A 24,478-nucleotide genomic window follows, 5' to 3' on the forward strand; every position below is an offset into this window, starting at 1 on the left:
CTTTCCTGTTTATCTTGCACCACCTCTGCACTTTCTGTCACAGCACTATGGAAAACAATGTGGAATGTGGGTCTAGTGCAGAGATAGCCAATGGGGTCATCTTCCAGTTGTCAAAATACAACTACAGTCAATCCAGCCAACTTGGAACAATGGTCATGGATGGTGGGAGTTGTAGTTCAGCAACAACTGCCGCACTGACTGCCCCATGCCGAGAGAAGGAGAGAGAGAGAGAGAGAGAGAGAGAGAGAGAGAGAGAGAGAGAATAACTTGATTGATCCTGCCTAAGTTGGAGTATTTCTGTTTTCATATTAATTTCATTTACAAAGGAGCAAACCCCCTCCTGTTTTTGCAAGCCCCTTTTCCAAAATATATTACATATTTCATAAAAATTTATGCACCACTTGCTTGTTAAAAAACCTCAAAGCAGTTTACAAAAGATAAAATCAAGAAAAAATTGCAAACCTACTTTGACAGATCAACCTTGGTCTTCTGCTTTGCATCTGAGGCTGTCCAGGCATCTGGCAAGACTCTACTCCTCCCCCAGTTTGGGAAAGGGGAAAGACAGAGCCATTGAACATGAAAAGAAGGCCGGGGGTTGGGAACGGGGAGAAGGCCATCCTTATAGGACCCTGATTTTTACTCCAGTAGACTGGTCCAAGGCTATTAGGAATAGCTGATCAGCCCCAATTTCTATCTAATTCTTGGCATTTTTTCTTCTTAATCAGAGATATTGAGTGCATGTCCTAAAAAGAGAGGTGGTTGTTTTGTCATCCTTCTGTTTTGATCTGGAAGCTCTGATCCCGGTCCCCAGAATCGTAGGATGGGTTATGGGGAGAGAAGCTCACTTTGCTCAGATTCATTCATGCTTAGTTCATCCCCTTGTCTTTATTATCACTTGATAGGTTTGAGGGTTTTAGACTGCGGCTTTATAATTTGTAATTACATCGTTTTATGTTTTCAAAGTGTTGTGAACCACTTTGAAGAAGTATAATCCTTCAAAGGCAGCTTGCCAATCAATCAATCAATCAATCAAACCAATCAAATCAGTAAGAAAAGAAAAGAAAAGAAAAGAAAAGAAAAGAAAAGAAAAGAAAAGGGGATTGAGCGGCTGTGGCCTTTGTTTCCTATATTTCAGGTAGACCAGATGAAATGCAAGGTCAGCAGCCTGGAAGAAGAATGCGCCCTACTTAGGAAGCAGGCATCGGCAGCTCCCCAGAGAGAAGTGGAGGATCGTGGCCTTGCTGACACTATTTGTGAGTTGCGAGCAGAGAACCAGAGACTGATAGCTTCGCTTCAGGAGCTGCAGAGCAGGCTGCAGGTACTTGCTGAAAATGTTTAATGCTAACCTGTGGAGGGGCTGTACTGAATTGCATCTAATGTCTCACCGCTGAAACTTGAGCTTCTCCTGGATGGTAAGAGCCAGCCTCTGCGTGCAGGAAGTTCTTCTCGGTCCAGCAATGTCTTCTCCAGTCTGACGGGGATACCTCAAAGGCAGAGCATATGGTTTGAATGTGGAAGTTCCCAGGAAAATTAAAATACGCAGCCCTGCTGGATCATCTGGTTCTCCCAGTGGCCAACCAGATGCCTGCAAGAAGCCTTCCAGCAGGACCTGAGGGCAACCTGAAGATCAAAAGGGCCTGGGACAGTTGGTATAGTTCAGGATGGGCAAAAACAGTTGCTGGACTACAGCTCCCATCATCCCTGACCTTTGGCCATGTTGGCTGTGGCTGATGGGAGCTGGAGTCTTAACAACACCTGGAGGTGGTGCAGAAGGTATATGTTTGTGGGATGCAGGCTGCTGGGAGGTCTGGTTCAAGACAGCTGCCCATCACAGTGCTTTAGCCTCATCTCTGTTGCCTCTACCTCTCTCTGCTATCTAGCTAGATGTTTGATTTTAAGTGTGGCCCTCCAACAAGCGAAGGGTTGGACACCAGCAAGGCTGCCCTATTCTCATTGCTGCGGTGCCTTGCCTTTTTGTGAACCTTTGTTTTCCCCTGCCCCAAATAAACCATTTTCAAAGCTCCTAATTTCACCTTTGTGTTGCTGGAGCTTGCACCACCCACGATTCGTTTCGAAAGAGAAAATGTGCTGAACTGACAAATCTCCTGCAGCAAGGCTGGTCCCTGACGCTGCATCCAAGGCGACCACAATGCTTCTCATGGAGGATGGAGCTCAGTGCCCCTGTTGCTAGATCACGGCTCTAGCGCTGGTAAAATACTAAGAGGAATAAAATCTATTTAAAAGAAAGGCGTCTAGTGTTGGCTTAGAGATGTAGGTAGAATACCAATGGGCGGTTTCAACAGCTGTGACTGTTTAGGAGATGAAAGCTGCCTGTTGATATCTGGGTTACAAAATCTTAACCCACGGATAGTATGTGAACACATTATTTTACCGTTTCCCCCTGTTTTGTTTAAAAAAAGGTATCCTGCATCACAGACCTCTTATCTCTCCACCCTAAATGCTGTTTGTACGACCTTATATCACGATACACAGCTTATTTGCAAAACCTGGAGAAAAATGTTTAAAACACATTTTCAGTTTGAGATTATTTCCAATCCCCCAGCCCCCAAAGAAGAAAGGTTTAACCAGGAGAGGACATAATTTAACTTGGGGATGTGAAAATAAATTGATTGGTGAGGAGGCAGCATCTGGATAGAATCAGTTCGTTATATAAATCTATTACATGCTCAGCAAAATGTTGATATTGCCATTTAAAACTGTGTAATTTAAACTTGGAGTGGTTTAAGAACAGGGCCCATAAAGCATGAAATTATAAGGTTCTTATCTTGGAAGACGTGACCCCATCTTTCCGTGTTCCTAATGAACCGTAAAGCATTGCTTAGTTATGACATTTTGACATTACAGCTTCAATCATTCACAGTTTGGTTCTTTAGTTTGAGATGGAGGGTATATTTTCCATTCAGTATCTTGGATATCCCTACTGGCATGTTACGTGCAAACAGAGCTAGCATGTGAACCAGCTGTTAGGGCACATCCACCCTGCAGACCTCCCATCATTCCTTACCCCAGGAAACCTTGGGAGTTGTAGTTCTGTGAGGGGGTGGATAGGGAGTCACCAAACTAGAATTCCCAGCATTGAGAACATAAGAAGAGCCTGCCAGATCTAGGCCAGCATCCTGCATAAAAAATGGTGTGGAGTTTGTATTGTAAGAGGCGCCTGCAGTTTGTGGTGGGGGAAATTATAAAACAAAAAAAGGATATATAGATGACATATATTCCCCAGTGGGGGATACTGAAAACAGCCACCCTGCAAGTGTTGACTGCTGTTTCTCTCTCTGTCCATCATGCTGTCCCTAATTCTGCTCATCCCACCAGACAGGTGATTGTGCGTTTCTGTCGCTTAGGTAGCAGGTGAAGGTCCAGTCCCAGGCTCTGAGAGGATCCTTCTAGACATTCTGGAGCACGACTGGAAGGAAGCGCAAGCAGACCGGCAGGAACTGTGCCAGAAACTGGACTCTGTGCAAAATGAGCTGCAGTGGGCCGAGGAGCTGAGAGATAAGGTCAGTTGCCCCTTCCCTGGGCATCTGTTTTGGGGGAAGCTTTGATGCAGTTGTGGTCTGAATGCATTCAGTTGTTAATAATGTCTCAGCCAGATTTCGCAGGGCCCTTCACCAAGTTGCTCTCAAGAGTCACCGTTCTCTAAGTGGGTCCCCTCCTCGCTATGGCTCTTTTGCTTCCCCTTCACTCCGGCCCCAGCCCAATCTGCTTCACAGAAACATCAGGAGCTGCCTGATACCAAGACAGGCCATAGCATCATCTAGCTCAGTGTTGTCCATAGTGGCAGCAGCTCTGCAGGGTTTCAGACAGGGGTCTCATCGTCAGCTGTACCAGAGATGCTTGAGATTGAACCTGGGACCATCTGCATGCAAAGCTGATCTTCTGCCCCTGTGCCATGGCCCTTCTTGGGCTTCACTGCCCGGAAGGAGAGGGCAAGATGAGTGGATGCTGCTGACCGCCCCTTCCTTTGCTCTTGCCGCTGCTCACTTGCTTGGAGAGGGGAAGGTGAACAAGCAGAGGTAGCCAGGAAGAAGAGGAACAGGACCAAAGTGCTGACACCGGGTATGGCTCTTGGCAGCTGCCCATCAATGCTGACTGCTGACATTGGCCCTGTTCAAAGCTACTACCACGAAGCCAGGCTCTCTATCCCATTAGCTGGTGTATGTTGAGCTGTGTGTGCTTGCAAAGAGGTGACAATAAATATTTGCACATGCATCCTTCTTTTTTTCCACTTGATGTGTTACAGATCTGGTTGCACAGGTTGCAGGTCTAAACCTGCAGCAGTTTTAAGCCCTAAATATATTCCTTGAAAATGTAACCCTCTGGATTCTCTCACCTCCCCCATCCCACCTCTCCAGTATCTGCAAGATAAGGAAGATCTCCAGCTGAAGCACCAAACTCTGCAGAAGAACTGTGACCTGTACAAACACAGAATGAATACCGTGCTGGCTCAGTTAGAGGAGATCGAGAAGGAAAGAGATCAGGTGAGCTGCTTCTTTAAGACAGTCTCCCCCTTATGCTAGAAGCAAGGGTCCCTGATAGAATCCCTCTACTGTCATTCTGGGTTGCTAGGTGAGGACGAGTGGTACGGATGTAGTTAGTCATGAGAATCAAGAAGCCAAAATGGAAGGAATGGACCTAGTCAAGAGAGCAAGCATGCTAAGAAAAGTATTTGGAAGCAGAGGAGGTCAACCGAGATGGATACCTTTTTGGTGGCTTCCTTGTCTCCTTAGTCCTATGTCACCATATAAGGCAGTGGCTGAAAAGCTCCTCACTGCATTGGGCCACAGTGGAGAGAACCTGTGGCCCACCTGTTGTTGAACTCCAGCTCCTATCATTCTTAACTATTGGCCATGCTGGTTGTGGCTGATGGGAATTGGGAGTCCACCAGTATCTTTAGGGCAGCAGTGTCCAGTGAGAAGGTGCTCCCATTAGAAGCTGTCATGCGGAGGACGCCCCCCCCCCCCATTCCTGAAGCTGCAGGGAGTTGAGGATTTGTACCCTACCTGCCAAGTGTGAGCCTTGCCGTACCTGTCTGCGATTTGTAGTCTGTAAGTGTGGGATATGATACTAAGCTCCACAGCTCAGCATCTGGGGAAACCCAAAATTTCTCTAGAAAGCAGGGTCTCTAGTCCTTAAGACACTAACACATACAGATGGCACCTGGTTGGCAGAAGAGGACCTTGTGGTAGCCAAGGGTGGGACATTATTGTTCCTGGTAACTCATTGACCCCGTCCCTTGGCTATGGAAAGCAGAACCGATAAGCTGTGCAAGATAAACAGAGGCATGCAGAGTTGCTTAATTTGTATACTCCATTACAGTATACAAAAAACAAAATCAGAAGAAAGCGTCTGTCTGCATGCAATCCCACCTTCCCAAGGTATGTCAACCACCCCCCACCTGGAATGTGTTTTGTTTCAGGCAATCCAGAGCCGAGATGGCGTTCAGCTGCAATACTCCCAAATCCTCATTGAGAAGGACCAGTACCGCAGGCGTGTCCGGGCCTTGGAGGAAGAGAGGGACGAGCTGCTGGGCAGACTCACAGAGGCCGAGGGCAAGATTGGCACCCTTGAGGCTCAGGTGCAGCGATGCCATTGCACCAGGGGCCTAGGCAAGAAGGTGCGTTTTGAAAAGAGGAGAAAGCCTTTGGGCAGAAAGGAAGGGGAGAAGGTGGATATTTTGGAAGGAGGGAAGGCGCGGCAGCTTAGACTTGAGTGGAAGAAAGTTAGGAGGGAAGGACAGAATTCCTTGCACGTTAAGGGGATGGGCTGAAGGTAAACTAGCAGCCGAGAATTCATCAAGCTCTTGGTTTGTTACTTAGGCCCTCAGCTGCAAACTTGCAGTTTTACCAGCTGTCCATCTTCAAATTCAAGTGGGTCTTTCCTGCTTTTCTTCTATGGAGCTTGATCTGGCAGGCCTGGGTTTCCAAGGTGGTCTCCCATCCAGGCCTTAACTCGAGCCACACCTGCTTTGCTTCAGCAAGGTAGCTGAATCATGCACCTTCATGCCACAACCTGGGAGGGACCCTGCTGTGTTGTGAAGCACATGTCATAATAAAGTAGGCCATGAGTATGTGCCGTGTACATCTATAGTGGAAGCTTTCCTACCATTCAGTAACATAATAGCTCTGCTTGCAGCTCCACCTGCCCAAGATAGACAAACAATAGCTCAAGAGTATGGGCAGGGGTACCTTTACCTTTTTATTGAAGATGGTGTGATTGCAGGGAGCCTCATTACCTGTGGTAATATTTTTGAACCATATATTTTTGAACCACACAATATTTTTGAACATATATTTTTAAACCACACAAGCCTGTGTGTGTTCACTCAGAAGTAAGCCCAATTGTTTTCATTAGGGCTTACTGCTAAGTAAATGAGCATAGGAGTGCAGCCTTTGTGTTGGTCAACTTCAGTTGTGCAGTCTTGTGGTGCAGTTAACCTTTGAAGTGGCTCATGGTCAGAGGTGTTGTGGCCTTATCTAATGGCCTGTCCTCTGTCCCCTGCTAGAATCACTGCAGGAAGTGCAGCTTGGAGAGGGCAGCTTCTAGCCAAGTTTCAACAGCACCACCTCTCTCGTTGAGGAGCTGACCCCTGAGACGTCTTTTGCTTTTCCACCCTGCAGATGTGTTCCTCCTCCCATTCGCTCTGCTCCATCCTAAGCAGCACTTGGAGCATGGTAGAGAAGCCTCCATCGCTGGAGGGTGGAGTGGTCGATACGCCAGGTGTCTTGGACGTTGTCTTCCCTGATGACTGTATAAGCCAGAACGGGGTAAGAGGGGGGTTGGATAAAGCCAGAATGTAGTAGAACTCATGCCTTGCATGTAGAAGTTTCCCAGATTCAATCTCTGGCATCTCCAGTTAAAAAGAATCAAGTAGTCTAGGGATGCGGGTGGCGCTGTGGGTTAAACCACAGAGCCTAGGACTTGCCAATCAGAAGGTCGGTGGTTCGAATCCCCGGGATGGGGTGAGCTCCTGTTGCTCGGTCCCTGCTCCTACCAACCTAGCAGTTCGAAAGTGCAAATTGCAAGTAGATAAATAGGTACCGCTCCGGTGGGAAGGTAAATGGTGTTTCCGTGCGCTGCTCTGGTTTGCCAGAAGCGGCTTAGTCATGCTGGCCACATGACCTGGAAGCTGTACGCTGGCTCCCTCGGCCAAGAAAGCGAGATGAGCGCCGCAACCCCAGAGTCAGCCACGACTGAACATAATGGTCAGGGGTTCCTTCACCTTTAATCTTGGTAGGGCTGGACAATATATCAATACATCATCCAAAAGCTGTTTGAAAGTCCATATTGTGATAATCGGTTTCATTATTTTTGACCTGGCAATATATTTTGAATCTTGATGTGTATGTGTGCTATGCAAAAATTACAATGTGCGGAACACCGTGAAGCTAGCCAAAGTTTCTCTCAATTCCTGCAGCCCCTTTAACTTAGCCAGCTCAGCTCTCCCCCGCCTCCTGTAGGGGCCAGCGAATCACAAGAGCAGGCGCTGGCAAAAATCACTATGCAGGGGAAAACATGAAGCTAACCATCCTCATTTCAGACACTGTGATATATTGGTATGTAGCTGGTGATATATCACGATGTTGAAAACCAGATGTTGCCCAGTCCTAAGTCCTGGTGGGAAAGACCCCTCCCTGGGACCCCAGAGAGCTGTGGTCAGTCTGAGGAGACAACGCAGTCCTAGCTGGGCCAATGATCTGACTTGGAATGAGGCAATTTTCCTCTGTTCCTAAGAGTTTAGGCAGCTGTTTCACTGTTTTGCAGAGCAGTGGGTGTGGATGTAACCTTTGTACGCTAGGCTAGTTTCTGCACACTCCCTTGTTTATCCAGAGTTCAAGAACATATTCCAGTCAGGCTGAAAAACACTAAATGAGAGTGTGAAGCAGCAGCTGGGAAGTTTATATGGTCTGAGAAGAGTCTCAAGGGCCAGGCAGGAAGGCTTGGACGGCTGCATTCGGCCCCTGGGCCTGAGGTTCCCTGCCCCTGCTAGAACTCCTGCATTGCAGGGGGTTGGACTAGATGATCCTTGGGGTCCCTTCCAGCTCTACAATTCTATGATTCAGACTCTTCAACCCACAACCCAAATGGTGGTGCAACTCTGCCCTTCATGCTACCTGTTCTAACATGCACCCCCATCCAACCCCCCCCCCCCCAATAGGCTTTCTCCTCATACACAAACTTATACAGTGGATCCTCAGGTTGTGAACGTGATCCGTGCGGGATGCACGTTTGCAACCCGCGTCTGCGCATGCGCGGTTGCGATTTGGCGCTTCTGTGCATGCGCGACCACCGAAACCTGGAAGTAACCTTTTCTGGTACTTCTGGGTTTCGGCAGTCCGCAACCCAAAAAAACGCAACCTGAAGTGGCAGTAACCCGAGGTATGACTGTACACACACTTGATTTACAGTTTACTAGGTTTTAATCTCGATGATGAACAGTGAGACAAGGAAGTTTGTGGTGTGTGTGGCGTTTTGGCTTTCAGGTCTTTTCTCCCCTCTCCTTAGGAAGTGACTCCAGAGCGCGAGAGAGAAATAAACCGCCTTTCCATCTTCCCCTTCCCCCCCTGCACTGGCTCCATTCTTCGGCGGCAGCGTGAGGACGGGCCCACCCCCATCAAGAGGTGACACTTGGAATCCCAGCGCAATGGGACTCTCTCTTACATGTTGGTGTCTTCAGCCTCAGGCAAAGCCTCAAGGGATTTTTTTAAAGCATTGAACTTGAATGCTTTAAAATCCCAGTTCTTCCCCTTCTCCAAGTCTCCAGCTTCCTAAGGGGGTGGGGGAGAAGGAGGGAGGTAGAATCTGTGTAGGAGGGCAGGAGAGCAGCCATATAGGGCTTTTCATTGGATGTGATGATGCTCTTTTCATAGTTTCCCATCACGGATCCCAGACTCTTATCCCTTTTCTGCTCTCCCACTGTCCTGGTTCCTGGACATAAAGCTTTTTTTAAAGGTGGGGCTGGTATGGAGAGCAAGGAGGCAATGAAGGGGGGGGAGAGGGACAAACCCCATTTTGAGTTGAGTGCAGCTTGAAAAGGGGTGGATCTGACTCCAAATGCAGCTAGCCTTCTTTCAGCAGGAGAAGATTCCCTTTCAAACTTTCCCCTCCCCATGTCTACGTGGGACAGGAACTGACAGGCAGGTAGAAAGAAAAAGGGCAGGACCTGAGACCTTGTGGTCTGTGCATGCTGTAGGGTGCAAGGGGGTGGCAGGCAGCAAATGTGGAAGACCTAAGAGGTTTTCATTGCAGCTAGGTAGAGATACGGGTGCACCGTTACAGTAGATCGCAGGGATAAATGACTGACTGCAAGGGAGGAAAGGTGGGGTGAATTGAATATGCCCTCTCCAGAGAAAGTGGGGCATCTTTTTGGGTAGGACCAGATGATGTCTGTGTGCCGGAGGATGGATGAGCAGCTGTCATTTATGAGAAGGGATGCAACAGCTGGCTCTAGGGCTGCATCTATGAGCATCTCTGCAATGAACAGCCCTGGAAGTGGCTTGATGGTGCTGCAGGCAGTCCCACCTAATGTAGCTAAGCCTGTTTTGCCCTAGGCCAGTACTTGGGACGGCTGACTGTTCAGGAACCTCGTGCAAACCACCCTGAGCTGTTTGGAGACAGGGAACGATCCAAATGCAACAAAAGACATCTAGAGAAAACTGGAGAAAGGTGGAGGGATGGTTTTGATGTTTGTATGCTTTTGAATTAATCCCTTCTGTGGTTCCTTTGTGCTTTTAGTTGGTCCTGTGGGTCCTTTGGCAGCTTGGAAGACTTAACAGGTATTGGCAATCCTTCTCCTGCCCCCACCCCCCGCGTTACAGAGCCTCTCTTCTTGAGAGCTGTGGGCTCCCCCCTGCCAAATCAGCTGCTTGCCCGTGTGCCCACGAGGGGGCACCCTTGCCCCACACTTCCCCTGCCAGCTCCTGGGATCCACCTCCAGGGTCTCGCCAGCACATCGTTCTGAGGCTATTCCGGTCTGGTGTGTTTAATTTACAGCGGGTTTTTGTCTGACAGTGAATTTGATTCAGTTTCAGAGGAGTGGGAACCGGAAGAGATAAATGCTTCAGCTTCAGGCTGTTATCGGTTCTTGGTGACAGGCTGTAAATCTCCCAACGCCTGTCCCACTGTATATCTCAGGCCTTGGCTAGATTGTGGAGTTTTCTACCAACGCCACTCCTTGGGGCAATTGGCCCGTGTGCAAAGAGTGTCTGGCTTCTGCAGTTGGAGGCTTTGGAAAGTGGGGAGATTTGCCCAGAGTCCACTCCAACATACTCGGGGAATCCACTCCTGGATTTGCCCTGGTGCCTCCTTTTATGGGCATTTGGAAGAATCCAATCTAGGTATTGGTGGAGTACAGCTGACCATTCTTTCGCCTGCCTACCACTCTGCTTGATACACTGCTCTCCAGAACTTATATACGGAAAGGTCTCTTCTGAGATTACTCTAGCTCAGGTGTGTGTTTGTGGGGGGAGCTTTTTTCAGCCCAAGAACTGCATGAAGAAAGAGGCACAGGACCAGAGGCAAAGCACTGAATGTAGGTTAACATTCACAACACAGAAAAGCCAGAGGTTCCCCCAGTTCTCCATTCAGGCAAGCTTGGATACATAACCACAGTTTGGGGACACATTCCAGCCAGGCGAAAGGAGGGTGTGCAACAGGGCCACCAAGGGGGTGTGGCTTGCAAAGGAGGTGTGGCCTAGGAAGAGTCCTGAGGGTCGGAGAGGGAGGCATGCAGCCCCTATCCTGAGCTTTCACTGCCCTTACTCTAGCTGTCTGGGATTTGCTTTTCTCCGCAGCTGTCCGTTGCGCAACTGAGCTGGTGTTAAGTGACCTAATAACTTTGTTGAGGACGGGGTTGTGTGAATCCTAACCTACATGGCCAGCTGCCCATGTAGCTGGATCATTTAAATGCGGCTCTGGAGCTTGGGGTTTCCCCAGCCCAATGACTTCAATGCCTTTCAGATGAAATGTACTTATGAATCCTTGCATGTTGCCCATGGTAACTTGTTGTTGTTCTCTCTCTCTCTCTCTCTCTCTCTCTCTCTCTCTCTCTCTCTCTCTCAGGAAGTGCCATCAACACTCCTTCATCTGCCAGATCCCGTTCCTCTTCCAGCAGTGCCTACACCAGGGCAAAGTCAGAAATCTGCTTGTCTAGAACCTCTGTCAAGCAGGACTTCTCCAGGAGGTCTGTTTCCCTTTCTCAAACAAACACTCCTGCCTCCCTGATGGTTTGGAGAGGCAGCCCTATGAATGCAGGCATCCTAGGTGGGGCAGCCACGCTGGGGAACTCTGTGAGGTCTATGCTCGCAGTTGAATGGCATCCGTTTCCAGGACTCATCTCCCCTCCCTGCTACTGGGTCCTTCAACCATTGCTGCTTCTTCCACCGCTTCACCTGGTTGTGAAGACAGGAACATGTAAAGCTGCCTTTTATAGACTTGTTGGTCCATCTACTCCACCAGTGCCTGCTCTGAGTTCTATCGCATGAAGAGCCCAAGTCCAGCATACTGTTCTCAACCAGAAGCTGTGGTTCTTCCAAAAGTTGTTGGACTCCCAATTCCAATGAGCTAGAATGGCCAGTAAGACAGAGATTATGGGATTTGTAGTCCAAGCAACATCTAGAGGGCCACAGGTCCATCCCAGCTGCATATCCTGCTCAGCAAAACAGAATGAGAGGTACCAGAGTCTAAGTCCGTGCTGTCTTCCTTCCCCATGCAGGTCTGTTGTGGTGCATCTGCCTCACACAGGGCCCATGGATGTCCCAGCGCCCCAGAGCAGCGGACTGTCTGGGGACATCTCCATCCTTGGAGGAAACACAACTGGGATTTATGTCCAGTGGGTGAGGCCAGGCTCAGAAGCGGAGCGCGTGGGGCTCAGAGAGGGATGCCGACTCCTAGAGGTATGAATGAGTGTTTGGAATTGCAGATAATGTCGGAGTGGGAAGAGTTATAAGGAAGTGGCATGGGGGGGACTGCAGTAATAAACCAAAAGGTGACTCCCCTTGTTTGTCTCTCGGTTAGTCAGATGTACAATGCAGAATGACACCTAGTGGCTGAATTCTTTATTGCAAATGTCTTACTTCAGACATTAAGCGGCTGCCTAGTTACTTTTGCACGGGTCCCCTCATACTTTTGCACAAGTCCTGCAATGGAGATGTCATTTACACCCATGTGTAACTAAACCTGGCACCAGGTCATTAGTGGTTTATTTGCATAAATCCCCCCCTCCCATGGAGGATGGTGCTGATATGTGGATGTGGGCTTGGTCCTTTTCAAGACTATACTAATTATACTTCACATCTAATTTAACCTTTTCAAGCAATCAAGGTGGTTAGGGAGGGATGTAACTTGGTGACAGAGACATGCTTTCCATGGAAAAAAGTTCCAGGTTCGATTCTCAGTATCTTCAGACAGGACTGGGAAATATTCCTGTCTGAAACCCTGGAGAACCAATGAAAGTTTGTGCAAGCCCCACTGACAGGTGGGGAGCCTGTGGCATGGTGCTCCAGGTGTCAATGGATTCCAGCTCCCATCAGCCCTAGCCAGCAGAGTGATGCTCAGGGATTGTGGGAATTGTAGTCCAGCGATATCTTTAGTGTAGGGAATACTGAGCCAGGTGGAGCGACGGTCTGACTAGGTACAAGGCGGCATTCAGTGTTCCCAAAACACTTCATATACATTACCTCTTTGTCCTTCTTGCAACAGCTGGGTAGTTGCTGTCAAGTATTGCTGTTGTTCCCATTTTGCAGATAGAAATCTGAAAGAGAGGCTTGCCTAACAAGTTCATGGTAGAGGCAAGATTCAAACCTAGGATATCCTGAGTCCCAGCTCTTAAGTCTTTTACCCACCAGGCTTCACCAACTACCAAAAGATTGGGCATCCTTCTTAGTTTCTGAATCTGATTTGCACACCTGTGCCCACTTAAATGCCCGACTCCCATCGCCTGCCCTAGCAATGCTGGGGAGCCTTTTTCAGTGCAAAGGTTGCATTTCCCTCTGCGCAACCTTCCATGGGCCATGTGCTCGTGGTGGGAGGGGCCAGAGGCAAAGCAGGCGGAGCAATATATGCAGATTTTACTTTTGTTAGACAGGCTAGTTTCACGCAGCTCTGATCTATCCTCCATCCAGGCAAGCAAGCAAGAGGCATTAGCAGAGTTAACGGACATATTCCAGCCAGGCAAAAATGCTCAAGGAGGGTGTGACTGGGGAGAGTCTCAAGGGCCAAGCTAGGCCTAGGGTTTCCCCCCTTTCTTCTATTGCTGCTCTTGATGTCAGTCCATGTGCTACTGTAGTGGCTGATATTCCTCTAGGCTGCAACAGCTAGCTTCCTTTATTCCTGATTCTCCCCAGAAGTTGTGCTGTTCCCCAGCATTTACATGGGCATTGGGGTGAATGTGCATAGGCCACAAGTCCACCTCTGAACAGAGCGGCCTGGAGCCTGTTTCAGTAGCTCTGGAAAGTTCTTCTTCAGTTTAGGATCTCCCAATTCCCTGCACCCCTTCTTTGAAGAAAGATCAAAGAATCCAACAGCAGCCTGTTTTTTCTTTTTTTTTTGCCATATAATTTTTATTGATATAGAAAAAAAAAGACAAGAAAAAAAAAAAAGGGGAAAGAAAAAAAATAAAATTTTTCCATAGGTTTTCCATTCATCATTTTCAAATCACATATTCAATTTGTCGAACTCCCCTCAACTCGTCTGAAGTCTTCCATAATTGTTTTCTTAGCTACACATTTCTTGATTTCTCTATCACCCTTCAATATCTATTAATTCCTCATTTATCTTCTTGTGATATTCATTTTTTTTCACAAAGCCTCTTTGAAACATACTAGCGTTGTATTCTCCTCACATACAGTTTTCAAATACTCTCTAAATTTTCCCCAATCCTCCAAAAACTTATGATCTTTTTGAAATCTAATTTTTCCAGTTAGTTTGTCCAGTTCCGAATATTCCGTTAATTTTGTTCTCCAGTCTTCCAAAGTCGGTATTTGTTCTTGTTTCCACCGTTGAGCTATCAACATCCTCGCTGCTGTTATAGCGTATTGAAAGAGCTTAAAGTCCTTTCTGTTTATCTCCTTTTTAGTTATGCCTAGTAAAAAGGTCTCTGGTCTCTTTACAAAACTATACCTTAACATTTTTTTTAATTCATTATATATTTTTTCCCAAAACCCCTTCACTATTTTGCATTCCCACCACATATGCATAAACGTACCCTCTCTCTCTCTGCATCTCCAGCATTTATTACAGATCTTATACATCTTTGCCAGTTTAACCGGCGTTAGGTACCATCTATATACCATTTTCATGGTATTTTCTTTCAGTGTAATACATGCTGTGTACCTCAAATTTTCATTCCATATCTTATACCACTCTTCCAATTCTATGTTGTATCCTAGGTCTCTCGCCCAATGGATCATTACCTCCTTCACTTCCTCATCCATCGTATGCCATTCTAGTAACATTTTATACATCTTGGATATGATTTTACAATCGTTGTTAACCACCTCTGTTTGAAACTTCGACTCTCTTTCATTATATCCGTTTTCCTTCAGCTCTTTTTTAAACATATTCGATATCTGATGGTAATGCAACCAATCATACACGTGTTCTTTTACCTGTTCATATGGCTTTACTTTCCAATTCTCCCCTTCCTTCATCACCAACTCTCCATAAGTAATCCAATTACTTCTCATATTAATTTTCTTTACTCCTATAGCCTCTAATGGAGATAACCAATGTGGTACACCCCTTTCCAATATATTCTTATATCTGTCCCATACCTCAATTAACGATTTTCGAAATATATGATTTTCAAATGATTTATGCCCTTTCTTCTTCTCTTGCCATAAGTAAGCGTGCCACCCGAATCCTAAATCAAATCCTTCTAGATCCAGTAATTTCGTATTTTTGAGTTTCACCCAATCTCTTATCCAACAGAGACATGATGCCTCGTAGTATATTTTCATATCTGGCAGGGCAAATCCCCCTCTTTCTTTTGTGTCTATTAACAACTTATGTTTAATCCTCGGTTTTTTGCCCTGCCAGATATATCTCGATATCGCTCTTTGCCATTCTTTAAAGTTTTTAACACCTCTTAATACTGGGATCATCTGAAATAAGAATAACATCCGCGGTAGTACGCACATCTTAATCATTGCTATTCTGCCCCAGAAGGATAGTTTTAACCTACTCCATCCTTCTAAATCTTTTTTAATTCTATTCCATACCGGGACATAATTATTCTGGAACAGATCAATGTTCTTTGATGTTAGCCACACTCCCAAATATTTAACCTTTTTAACGATTTCTATTCCTAAATCCTGTTGTAACACCTCCATCATTCTTTGATCCATGTTTTTGGTTAAAATCTTAGTTTTCTTCTTATTTAGAACCAAACCCGCCACCTCGCCAAATGCTTCAATTTCTTTTAGCACTTCCGCTGCATTACTCAATGGATCTTCCACCGTTATTACCACATCATCGGCAAAGGCTTTGATCTTATATTCATTTCTACCCACTCTCACTCCTTTTATTCTTTCATTATTCCTAATTGAGTTCAAAAGAGTTTCTAAGACCATTATAAACAACAGAGGTGAGAGGGGACAGCCCTGTCTTGTGCCTTTTGATATTTTAATCTCCTCCGTTATTACATTATTTATTATCAACTTTGCTCTTTGATCTTTATATATCGCCTTTATACCATTGAGGAAGTCATTCCCCATCTCCATATATTCCAAATTTTTCAACATGAAGTCCCATATTATGTTGTCAAATGCCTTTTCGGCATCCACAAACATTAGCATTGCTCGCTTCTCATTCCTAGCTGACAGAAGTTCTAGAATATTTATTATTTTTCTCATATTATCTCTCATCTGCCTGCCAGGAAGGAAGCCTGCTTGGTCCTCATGTATGATTTCCTGTAAGACCTTTTTTAATCTCCTAGCCATTACCCCTGTAAAAATTTTGTAGTCTACATTCAGTAAAGAAATCGGTCTATAATTCTTCACCTGTGTTGGGTCTGCCTCCTCTTTTGGGATAAAGGTTATAAATGCTTCCTTCCAGGTCTCTGGTAGCTCTTTCTCTTTTAATATCTTATTCATTACTTCTTTTAACGGAAGCGTCAGCGTTTGTCTTAACTCTTTATAATACCTTGCTGTGAAACCATCTGGGCCCGGCGCTTTCCCATTCTTCAAATCGTTTATCACCACCTTAATCTCTTCACTCTCAATCGGAGCATTCAAGCTCCCCCTTGCTTCCACCGAGATCTTTTGTACCTCTTTCTCCTTCAGATACCTCTCTATTTTCCTCAGATTATTCTTTTCCTTGTTTCTATATAGTTGACTATAAAAGTCCAGAAATCCTTTTCTTATACCTTTTGGGCTAATTATTTCTTCTTCTTTTACTTTAATTTTATATATCATCCTTTGTTCTTTCCTCTTCTTAATTTGCCACGCAAGCCATTTTCCTGATTTATTTGCAAATTCAAAACTCTTCTGTTTTAGATTTTTAATGTGCCATTCTATCTCCTTATTAATTATCATTGCAAATTGTGTTTGCAGGGCCTTTATACTCTGTCTAATTTTTAAGTTGTTTGGTTTCTTAATTAGTTTCTGTTCGTATTCCATAATTTGTTTTAAAATTTCGTTCTTAGTTTTCTCCCTATTCTTTTTTTTTATTGAGTTTTGTTGAATACAAAACCCTCTCATTACCGCCTTCCCTGCATCCCACACTGTACTTATTCTCGTCCCCTTATTGCAGTTGTCCATAAAGTATTCACTCAGCTTTTTCTGGGCTTCCTGTGTAAATTTTTGATCATCAAATAGATAATCATTTAATCTCCATCTAAATGTTTTTTCTACAAAACCTTTAATTTCTAGTCTAATCGGATTATGGTCTGAAATTACTTTTGGTTCAATTTCCACCTGGAGAGTTCTTGGAACCAGTTCACCTGAAACCCAGATTTGATCAATTCTTGATAACGACTCGTTCGGGTCAGAATAAAATGTAAATTGTTTACCCAGTGGGTTTCTTAACCTCCAGATATCTATTAAATTGCAACTCTTGACCAACTCGAAAAATGTTTTAGGTAGTTTCCCTTCTTTTACTCCACCCTCCCTTAATCTATCCATTTCTAATGAAACTACCCCGTTCATATCCCCCATCAAAATTATCTTTTGGTCCGCATATTCCAACAGTCTCTCTTCCAAGTTTTCATAGAACTCAGTTTTATTTCCATTGGGGGCGTAAATCCCAACAATTATTATTTTTTCACCTTGCCAATTTATCTGAACCCCCAAAATTCTCCCTTCTTCATCTTTAAACATTTGTTGAGTTTCTAAATTACTTTTTATATACATAATCACCCCCCTTTTCTTATCCTTATCTGAGGAAATAAATTCATTCCCCAGTCTTTTGTTTATCAAGATCTTCCTATGCCTCCTTGCCACGTGTGTCTCCTGCAAGCAGATTACGTCTAACTTTTTCCTCTTTAGAAACTGTTCCACCTTATTCCGTTTTTTTTTATCGTTCAGTCCGTTAATATTCCAACTCCATAGTTTTAGTGTCATTTTGCTTCTTGTTAATAAAATATCTCTTTCCAGTTTTTAATTATTTGATTTATAGTCTTCCCTCTTCTTCCTCCCTATCCTCCTCCTCCTCTTCTTCCTCTTCCTCATCCAATTCTTCTCCAACTTTTCTCCACTGTCTCCCAGCCTGTTGTCCTTTTACTTCCACTCCCCCCGTTGCACCTTTAATTTCCTCCTCCCCCTCTGTCAATAGTTCTTTATATTTCCTTTGAAATTTACCTATTTCTTCCGTGCTGGTCAGTCTGTGTCTTTTATTTTTGTAAGTGAAAGATATCCCTTCCGGGAACTCCCATCTGAACTCTATATTATTCTTTTTAAGAATCTGTGCCTGTCTTTTGTAAGGGTCTCTCCGTTTTAATAATCTGACTGGAATGTCTTTGAATATAATTATATAACTTCCATCAATAGATAATCTTTTTTCTCTATTTTTTTGAAGTACCAAATTTCTCATATCCCTATCCTTAAATGTTATAAGACAATCCCCTGGATATTTCTTTGGTTTAGTTGTCCTCACTTTCATTCTGAAAACATTCTGTACAGTATTTGCCACTTCCTCTACTTGAAGCTCCAGCCATTGTGCTAATTCGTCCACCACCTTTTGCCTAATGTTTTCTCCTTGATTCTCTACTATCCCCCTTAACCTTAAGTTAACTTCCCGTTGCCGGAGTTCGTTCATGGAGATGGCATCCCACAATTCTTCCTGAACCCTATTAGTTTCCAATAAACCTGCCCTAATTTTGTCCTCTTCTCGCTTCAAATCTTTCAAATCCAGTTTCGTCCTTTTCATTCCTTCCTCTAACACATGGGTTCTTTTGGATACTTCTTTAATTTGTCCCTTCAGTTCGTTTACTGTCTCATCTATTTTCTTATCCACATTCCCGATCTTTAACTCAACCTGCTCTATCTTTGTTTCCAAATTCTTTTCACTTTGTCTGATATCTGCGAACATCCTTAATATCTCTGATCTAAAATCCGATTCTTGCTTTGACCCCTTTCTCTCTGCCGGAGTCCCCCCATTCCCCCCTTTTTTTGGCACATGGGACATTTTAGACTACAATATCTTGTTTCCCCAACTCAATAGAATAATAATAATATATTGGTAGCCTGTACGAAATCCCCCTTTCCTCCACTAAATCAAAAAGAGAAAAGGAGGGGTTAACAGAAAGCTAGAATTGGGTGATTGAGTTATAATTCTTCTCTGGACACTTTTCTAAATTAAATTATAATCTTCAAACATCACAGAGCCCCAACCTCGGTGGATCCTAAAATTTTTACCAAAAATCCCGAGAGCCCCCCAGCAGTCTTAATCTATACAATAGTCAATTATTTGGTTGTAATGTTCCAATATCCTATTTGACCCAATAGATGATTCTTAATTCTTCTTGCCCCAGTTGGGCTATTCCTTGTGAATTTGTCTATGCAATCAGCATTCTCTTGGTCTTCTTGCCCACTCTCGGGCTAGATCCCCAGGATTTCCGAAATTCTCAAATCAGTCTAAAAATGTCACAATAGCAAGAGGAAGCAAAAGAGAAAGAGGCAAAAAGAAAAACAAACAAACTGTAGTTTCACCCCTTTCCACCAGGGGTCCGTCCCCGGCACGTGACAAACTTAATATCCAATTAGTTTCTAAATTTTAATTAGGGAAAGTTTTCCAACGTTTCCAAAGTTTCCCCAATCCCTTCCAAGATAGGAAGGAACGAAGGCTCAAAAGTCACTAACAGAAAAAACAGAGCCAAATACCAAATAATTTCTTTTTCTTCCTCCAAAACACCTTCTTCTTCTTCCTCCAAAACACATCAACTGCGGCTAAATAATGCTCTCCGTAATGGAGACCGGGCGTTGGCTTAATGAGATCTGACGCGGAACTTCCACAGTCCAAACTGAAATGCAGTTGAGCTCCTCTCTACCATCCAACGAAGGTTTGGGAAACTCAAAAAGGATAACTCAATATTGTCGCTTTGCTCCCCTCCACCTTTCTCCTTTGCCAATTAGTTTAACTCCCCGCTGTAAATAGCAGCAAGCAGCAGCAAACGGCAAACCTAATGGAGAGGGAGTAGACCATTCACCGCCAGCGTCCCACATACGTTACTCCGCCTTGTTTAGTTTCCTGCGTCCTTAATGACTCCCGATAAAGAGTTGAGCTCTTAATTAACTTCCTTCTTTTCAAGTCTTTCCTTAAGTACTTTTCTCAAATAGTCCCCACTCTTATTTAGACTCGAATCTATTTTCCCGGAGAATCCAGCGTTTCTCCTGCAAGCTCGGGGCTTCACTTTTCCGGAGGCAGTTATGGCTTCCCTCAGCCTGTTTCTCCCCCCCGCCGTACTCTTCGCTCCAGCAAGCTGGAGTTACCTGACGGCCAGGAAGGCCACGTTCGGCTGCGTGGGATCCAATGTGTCTGGACGCCCACCAGACACTTTTCAGGGGGCCACTGCGCCCTGTGGCACCCCTATTTTCCTCCAGAAAGTTCGGGATTCTCCGCAGTGAAGAAATCCCCGCCTGCGTCGGAATCGCGCTGAACCGGAAGTTGAACAGCAGCCTGTTTTTTCAGATCTCCTGTCCCCGGGAAACCTGCTATCAAGCGTGCATTAACAGCCTACAGCTTGCTTGCTTGCTTGTTTTGTTTTAAAGATTGCAGAGGGGATGGATGGAGAGGTAGCAGCACGGTTCTTTTTCTTTTTTTAAAGCCCAGATTATTATTATTTTTTTACAAAGCTAATTGCAACTGATCCCTGCATCTCTACTCTGTGTGTGTTTCTGCGGCAGCTTAGGGGTCCGCAGCTAAACGGGGAAGTGCTCTCTCTGGAGAACTGCACCCTGGAAGTAGCTTACCTGAGTCTGCTGCACTGGGATGATCCATCTGCTCTGCTTTTCCTCCCTGATATGAGAGGTAAGCCACTTTTACCCAATCCTGCATATGTGATTGTTCTGTCCTTAACTAATCTGGACAGTCAAGGCTGTGGGTCTGTTGCACAGCTGTGATGCTGCTGCAGAAACATTTTAGCTAAATATCTGGCCTAGGGTGCTGCCACTTTTCAAGTTTTGATTTATTTAGAAGAAGTAAGCACAAACCAAGTTTCTAGTCCCTGTGGCTATGGAATGATATCTTAGAACCATTAGATCACACGAGACCTGCAGTTAGCCAAGAGTGGCAGTTCAGTGCAGTGCCCCTGTTGTAGCTCTATGCTTTTCTTTTGCAATACTTGAAGTATATACCACACCGTTCATTTAGGGTGTCATATAGGTTGCCATAAGGGACGCGGGTGGCGCTGTGGGTAAAAGCCTCAGTGCCTAGGACTTGCCGATCGAAAGGTCGGCGGTTCGAATCCCCGCGGCGGGGTGCGCTCCCGTTGCTCGGTCCCAGTGCCTGCCAACCTAGCAGCTCGAAAGCACTCCCGGGTGCAAGTAGATAAATAGGGACTGCTTACTGGTGGGAAGGTAAACGGCGTTTCCGTGTGTGCTGCGCTGGCTCGCCAGATGCAGCTTTGTCACGCTGGCCACCTGACCCGGAAGGTTCTCCGGACAGCGCTGGCCCCCGGCCTCTTAAGTGAGATGGGCACACAACCCTAGAGTCGGACACGACTGGCCTGTACGGGCAGGGGTACCTTTACTTTATAGGTTGCCATGCTGGGACAGATTTCCCATTGCTGCTGCGAGTCTCTGGTATCCCATGGCTTTTTAATTTGCATGTACAGCTTTAAGGATTACCCTTGCAGTGATAAGAGCCCCTGGTTTTAATTTAAGTCACCCAGATGGAACTTGTCCAAAATCTGGCCAGCTCAAGCCAGACTCCCCACTAGCTTGGATTCAGATCATGGGAGTTAGTGCCTGGGGGGCAGTTTGGGTTGGAAGCCCAGATGCCTCTCTTCCCTTTGAGTAGCAGGGCCGTTATGGAGCCCCCTCTCCATAATCAGCTCTCTCTTTATAATCAGCATCTTTAAACTAGTGCTTCTTTTACATACCTCACTTTAGAGGACTTCTCCAAGCAGCCTTGTCACAATGCTGGAATTGCAGAGTCCCGTGCAAAAGAGCAAGGAGAGGGGACCAGCCACTGATTCTTCCTGTTGCTCATTTTTTGGAGTAAGGCAGTGTTGTCCTGCTCTCATGCTGATCAGTAACAGGATACAGAAGTTCTCTCTCAAATGCTTTTTTGAACACCATGTTCACAGGAGGGGTAGGAGGAGTAGAGGGGCCACTTATTGGGCCTCCTAAGTCACACCTGCTTATCTGATGTTGGAGAGGGATACATGAGGCTTCTAGATCTCCCATCTTTCCCCCCCTTTTTTCCTTTGGAGCTCCTGCAAGTTCCTAATTTTATGTGGAACATTTTTCCGGTTACACAGAATTTGAAGACCTCTATCTATCATTGCCCTCTCTCGTGTGACTTTTTCTGTGCACTTTACATAATGCATCATCGCGATGAGCTCCATCAGGTTCCTTCCTCCATCAACAATAACTTGGAGACATCCGCTCCACTGAGCTCCAGCTGTTGGAGGGAAAGGAAGCAGGGCACTCCATCCATCTGCTCTGCCGAGAGACCAGCAACTCATGGCTCCTCCTCCTCTCCTTGGAACTCTTTTCATTCTAGCTGGTCATTACAAGAGCTTCCTCACAACAACTTGTTCCTTATCTGCAAAACCCAAACAAAAACCAAGTGTGGAGGGGCCCTTTGTTACAAAACCGTGCCTGATTTTGCTTTTTTCCTCCTCCTCCCTCCCTGTCACTTTTCCTTTGGTGCTGTGTCATTTAGATTGTAAGCCTGAAGGCAGGGACTGTATTGATGTTTGTGAGCTTCTCCTTTTGTTTTCCTGAAGAGGATGGTAAACCATGCTTTGGATCAAAAACGAATGCATTTATTTGCGTCTCTCAACTGCTATTTGCTGTCTCTTCTGCATGCTAGAGGCTGTACTGGTGGTGGAGGGGGGAGCAGCAACAACAAGAGAGAGCTGCTGCTTCCATGCCTGGCTTGTGAGCTACCTGGTTGGCAAATGCAGGAGACAGGAAGCTGGACTAGATGGACCTTTGGCCTGATCCTGCAGGGCCCTTCTCATTTGCATCCTCTTCTCTTTACCAGGATACCAGCCTCTCAAAGAAGCACTGGATGCTGGGAAGAAGGTTCCTGGCGACTCCTTTTACGTGCGGGCCAACCTGAGCCTCCTGGAGCTTGCCGACCCTTACGCCTTGTGCGTGAAGCACCGGGAGATCCTTCACGTCACGGACACTTTGTACAAGGGGCGGCTGGAGTGGTACTGTGCCCGCGTGGATCCCTTCACCCTCCAGGACTTGGACAGTGGCACGGTACCTAACTACAGCAGGTAATGGGCCTCTGTCCCTTGGGTGTGATTTAATGCACAAGAACTTAAGTGGGCAGAGGGCTGCTTTGCATGTGCAAAGGGATGCTTCCAAGGGTGGGATTCAGTCATACTGGCAAATTCAGGCTGTGCAGTTATAGCCGAATGAGAGAATCATGGAATTGTAGAGCTGGAAGGGACCATGGGGGTCATCTAGTCCAACCCCTTGCAATGTAGGAATCCTTGCCCCAACATGGGGCTCGAACCTATGACCTTGACATTAAGAATCTCATGCTCTACTAAGTAAGTTATCCTTTAGGCAAGGGAGGCCTTATGCAACCACCACATTCCCCCCACCTTGCCCTGCCCTGCCCCAATCATACTTCTTGCAACGAGGAAAGAAACTGGAAAATGGAATGGAAAATGTGGGATAACACCTGAGGCAACATCCTCTAACCTCCCAGCAAGCAAATCAGAATGGATGCTCAGTAAACAGCCACCTGTCATCTAATCTCCCTGCGAACAAATTGGGATGAATGATCAGTAAGCGGGTTGTCTGGAAGCAATCAAGGTCAATGCCTGGTATCTCTAGTTAAAAATGGGGGAAAGGACAGCAGCAGCAGGTGATGCAGCCGAGATTTGCCCAAGACAGAATTTTAAAACTGGAGGGAGGGAGAGAAGGGTCAAGGGGTCACCTAGTGCAATCCTGTGCTTGAGTCTGGGAATCCATAGAATTCAAGCGTTCCAAATGCTTGATGGCTGCCCAGCTTTTGCCTAAAGATCTCCACCCTGCTTTGGTCATTGGCTGCCTTCTAAGCTGCTCTTAGGAGCACAGGGAAGTTATAAGAAGTCAGGCCCACTGGAACATCTGGCTGCGTCTACATTGACTGGCAGCATCTCTCCAGGGCTTCAAGTAGCGGACATTTCCAGCGTTACCGGGAGATGATGGGAATTGAACGTGGGGCCTTCAGCATTCAAAGCCCTGCACTACAACCCTTCATATCACCATTCAAGACTTTTCTCCTGATGCTCCGTGGAAAACTCCCTTCCTGTAACTTAAGCACATTGAGATGCAGTCGTGCTCTTTGGGCAGCAGAACCTGGAGAACAGTTGCTGGGCAAAATAGAGACCATCACAGAGATCTAGAGAGCAACTAATACCAAGAGATGGCATAAGGCAGCTTCTTAAGACTCCCCTCTATTTTTTTGTAGTTCAGCACTTGACTAGCACAAGGTACGGTGAGTTGTAACCCATAGATCTAAGCACCACTATGATATGTGGGTGCTGTAGGAGAAGGGTTTATAGGGGAACCCACAACTGGGGGGAGGGGAGGTTGTTAGTGAGTGCCTCCCCGCCCCCATTTAATTTCTTCTGGTAAACCCTTCCCCCTTTGAGGAATCCTAGCAGTTGGAGAACAGCACAAGAGCTTTGTAGAACATTCTGCCCCCTGAGAATTGCCCAAGTCTAGTCTGCAGGTTTTTAGCAGGATCTGCAAAAGCATCCTTGTTTAAACTAGGTTTTTAAAGGTATCTTGTAATATTTATGTAGCGTTATTGGATTAATTTTAGATGGACTAGGGTTTTGGAGTGCTAA

At 45.8% G+C, this 24,478-nt stretch overlaps 1 protein-coding gene across 5 annotated transcripts in view; it reads left to right on the plus strand.

Moving 5' to 3' along the window:
* Positions 1-24,478, plus strand: part of CARD10 (caspase recruitment domain family member 10) — a 49,047-nt gene that overhangs the window by 15,048 nt on the left and 9,521 nt on the right. For all 5 annotated transcript variants that reach the window (XM_028746153.2, XM_028746150.2, XM_028746149.2 and 2 more), the window contains 11 exons: positions 1,136-1,318; positions 3,366-3,521; positions 4,377-4,502; positions 5,441-5,638; positions 6,642-6,788; positions 8,527-8,642; positions 9,757-9,797; positions 11,083-11,203; positions 11,735-11,915; positions 20,361-20,484; positions 22,669-22,909. In XM_028746153.2, coding sequence (XP_028601986.2) covers positions 1,136-1,318; positions 3,366-3,521; positions 4,377-4,502; positions 5,441-5,638; positions 6,642-6,788; positions 8,527-8,642; positions 9,757-9,797; positions 11,083-11,203; positions 11,735-11,915; positions 20,361-20,484; positions 22,669-22,909 — 1,634 coding nt within the window. The remainder of the gene's footprint in view (positions 1-1,135; positions 1,319-3,365; positions 3,522-4,376; positions 4,503-5,440; positions 5,639-6,641; positions 6,789-8,526; positions 8,643-9,756; positions 9,798-11,082; positions 11,204-11,734; positions 11,916-20,360; positions 20,485-22,668; positions 22,910-24,478) is intronic.

This window comes from Podarcis muralis, chromosome 10, assembly GCF_964188315.1.
Source record: "Podarcis muralis chromosome 10, rPodMur119.hap1.1, whole genome shotgun sequence".
In the NCBI taxonomy this organism is placed as follows: domain Eukaryota; kingdom Metazoa; phylum Chordata; class Lepidosauria; order Squamata; family Lacertidae; genus Podarcis; species Podarcis muralis.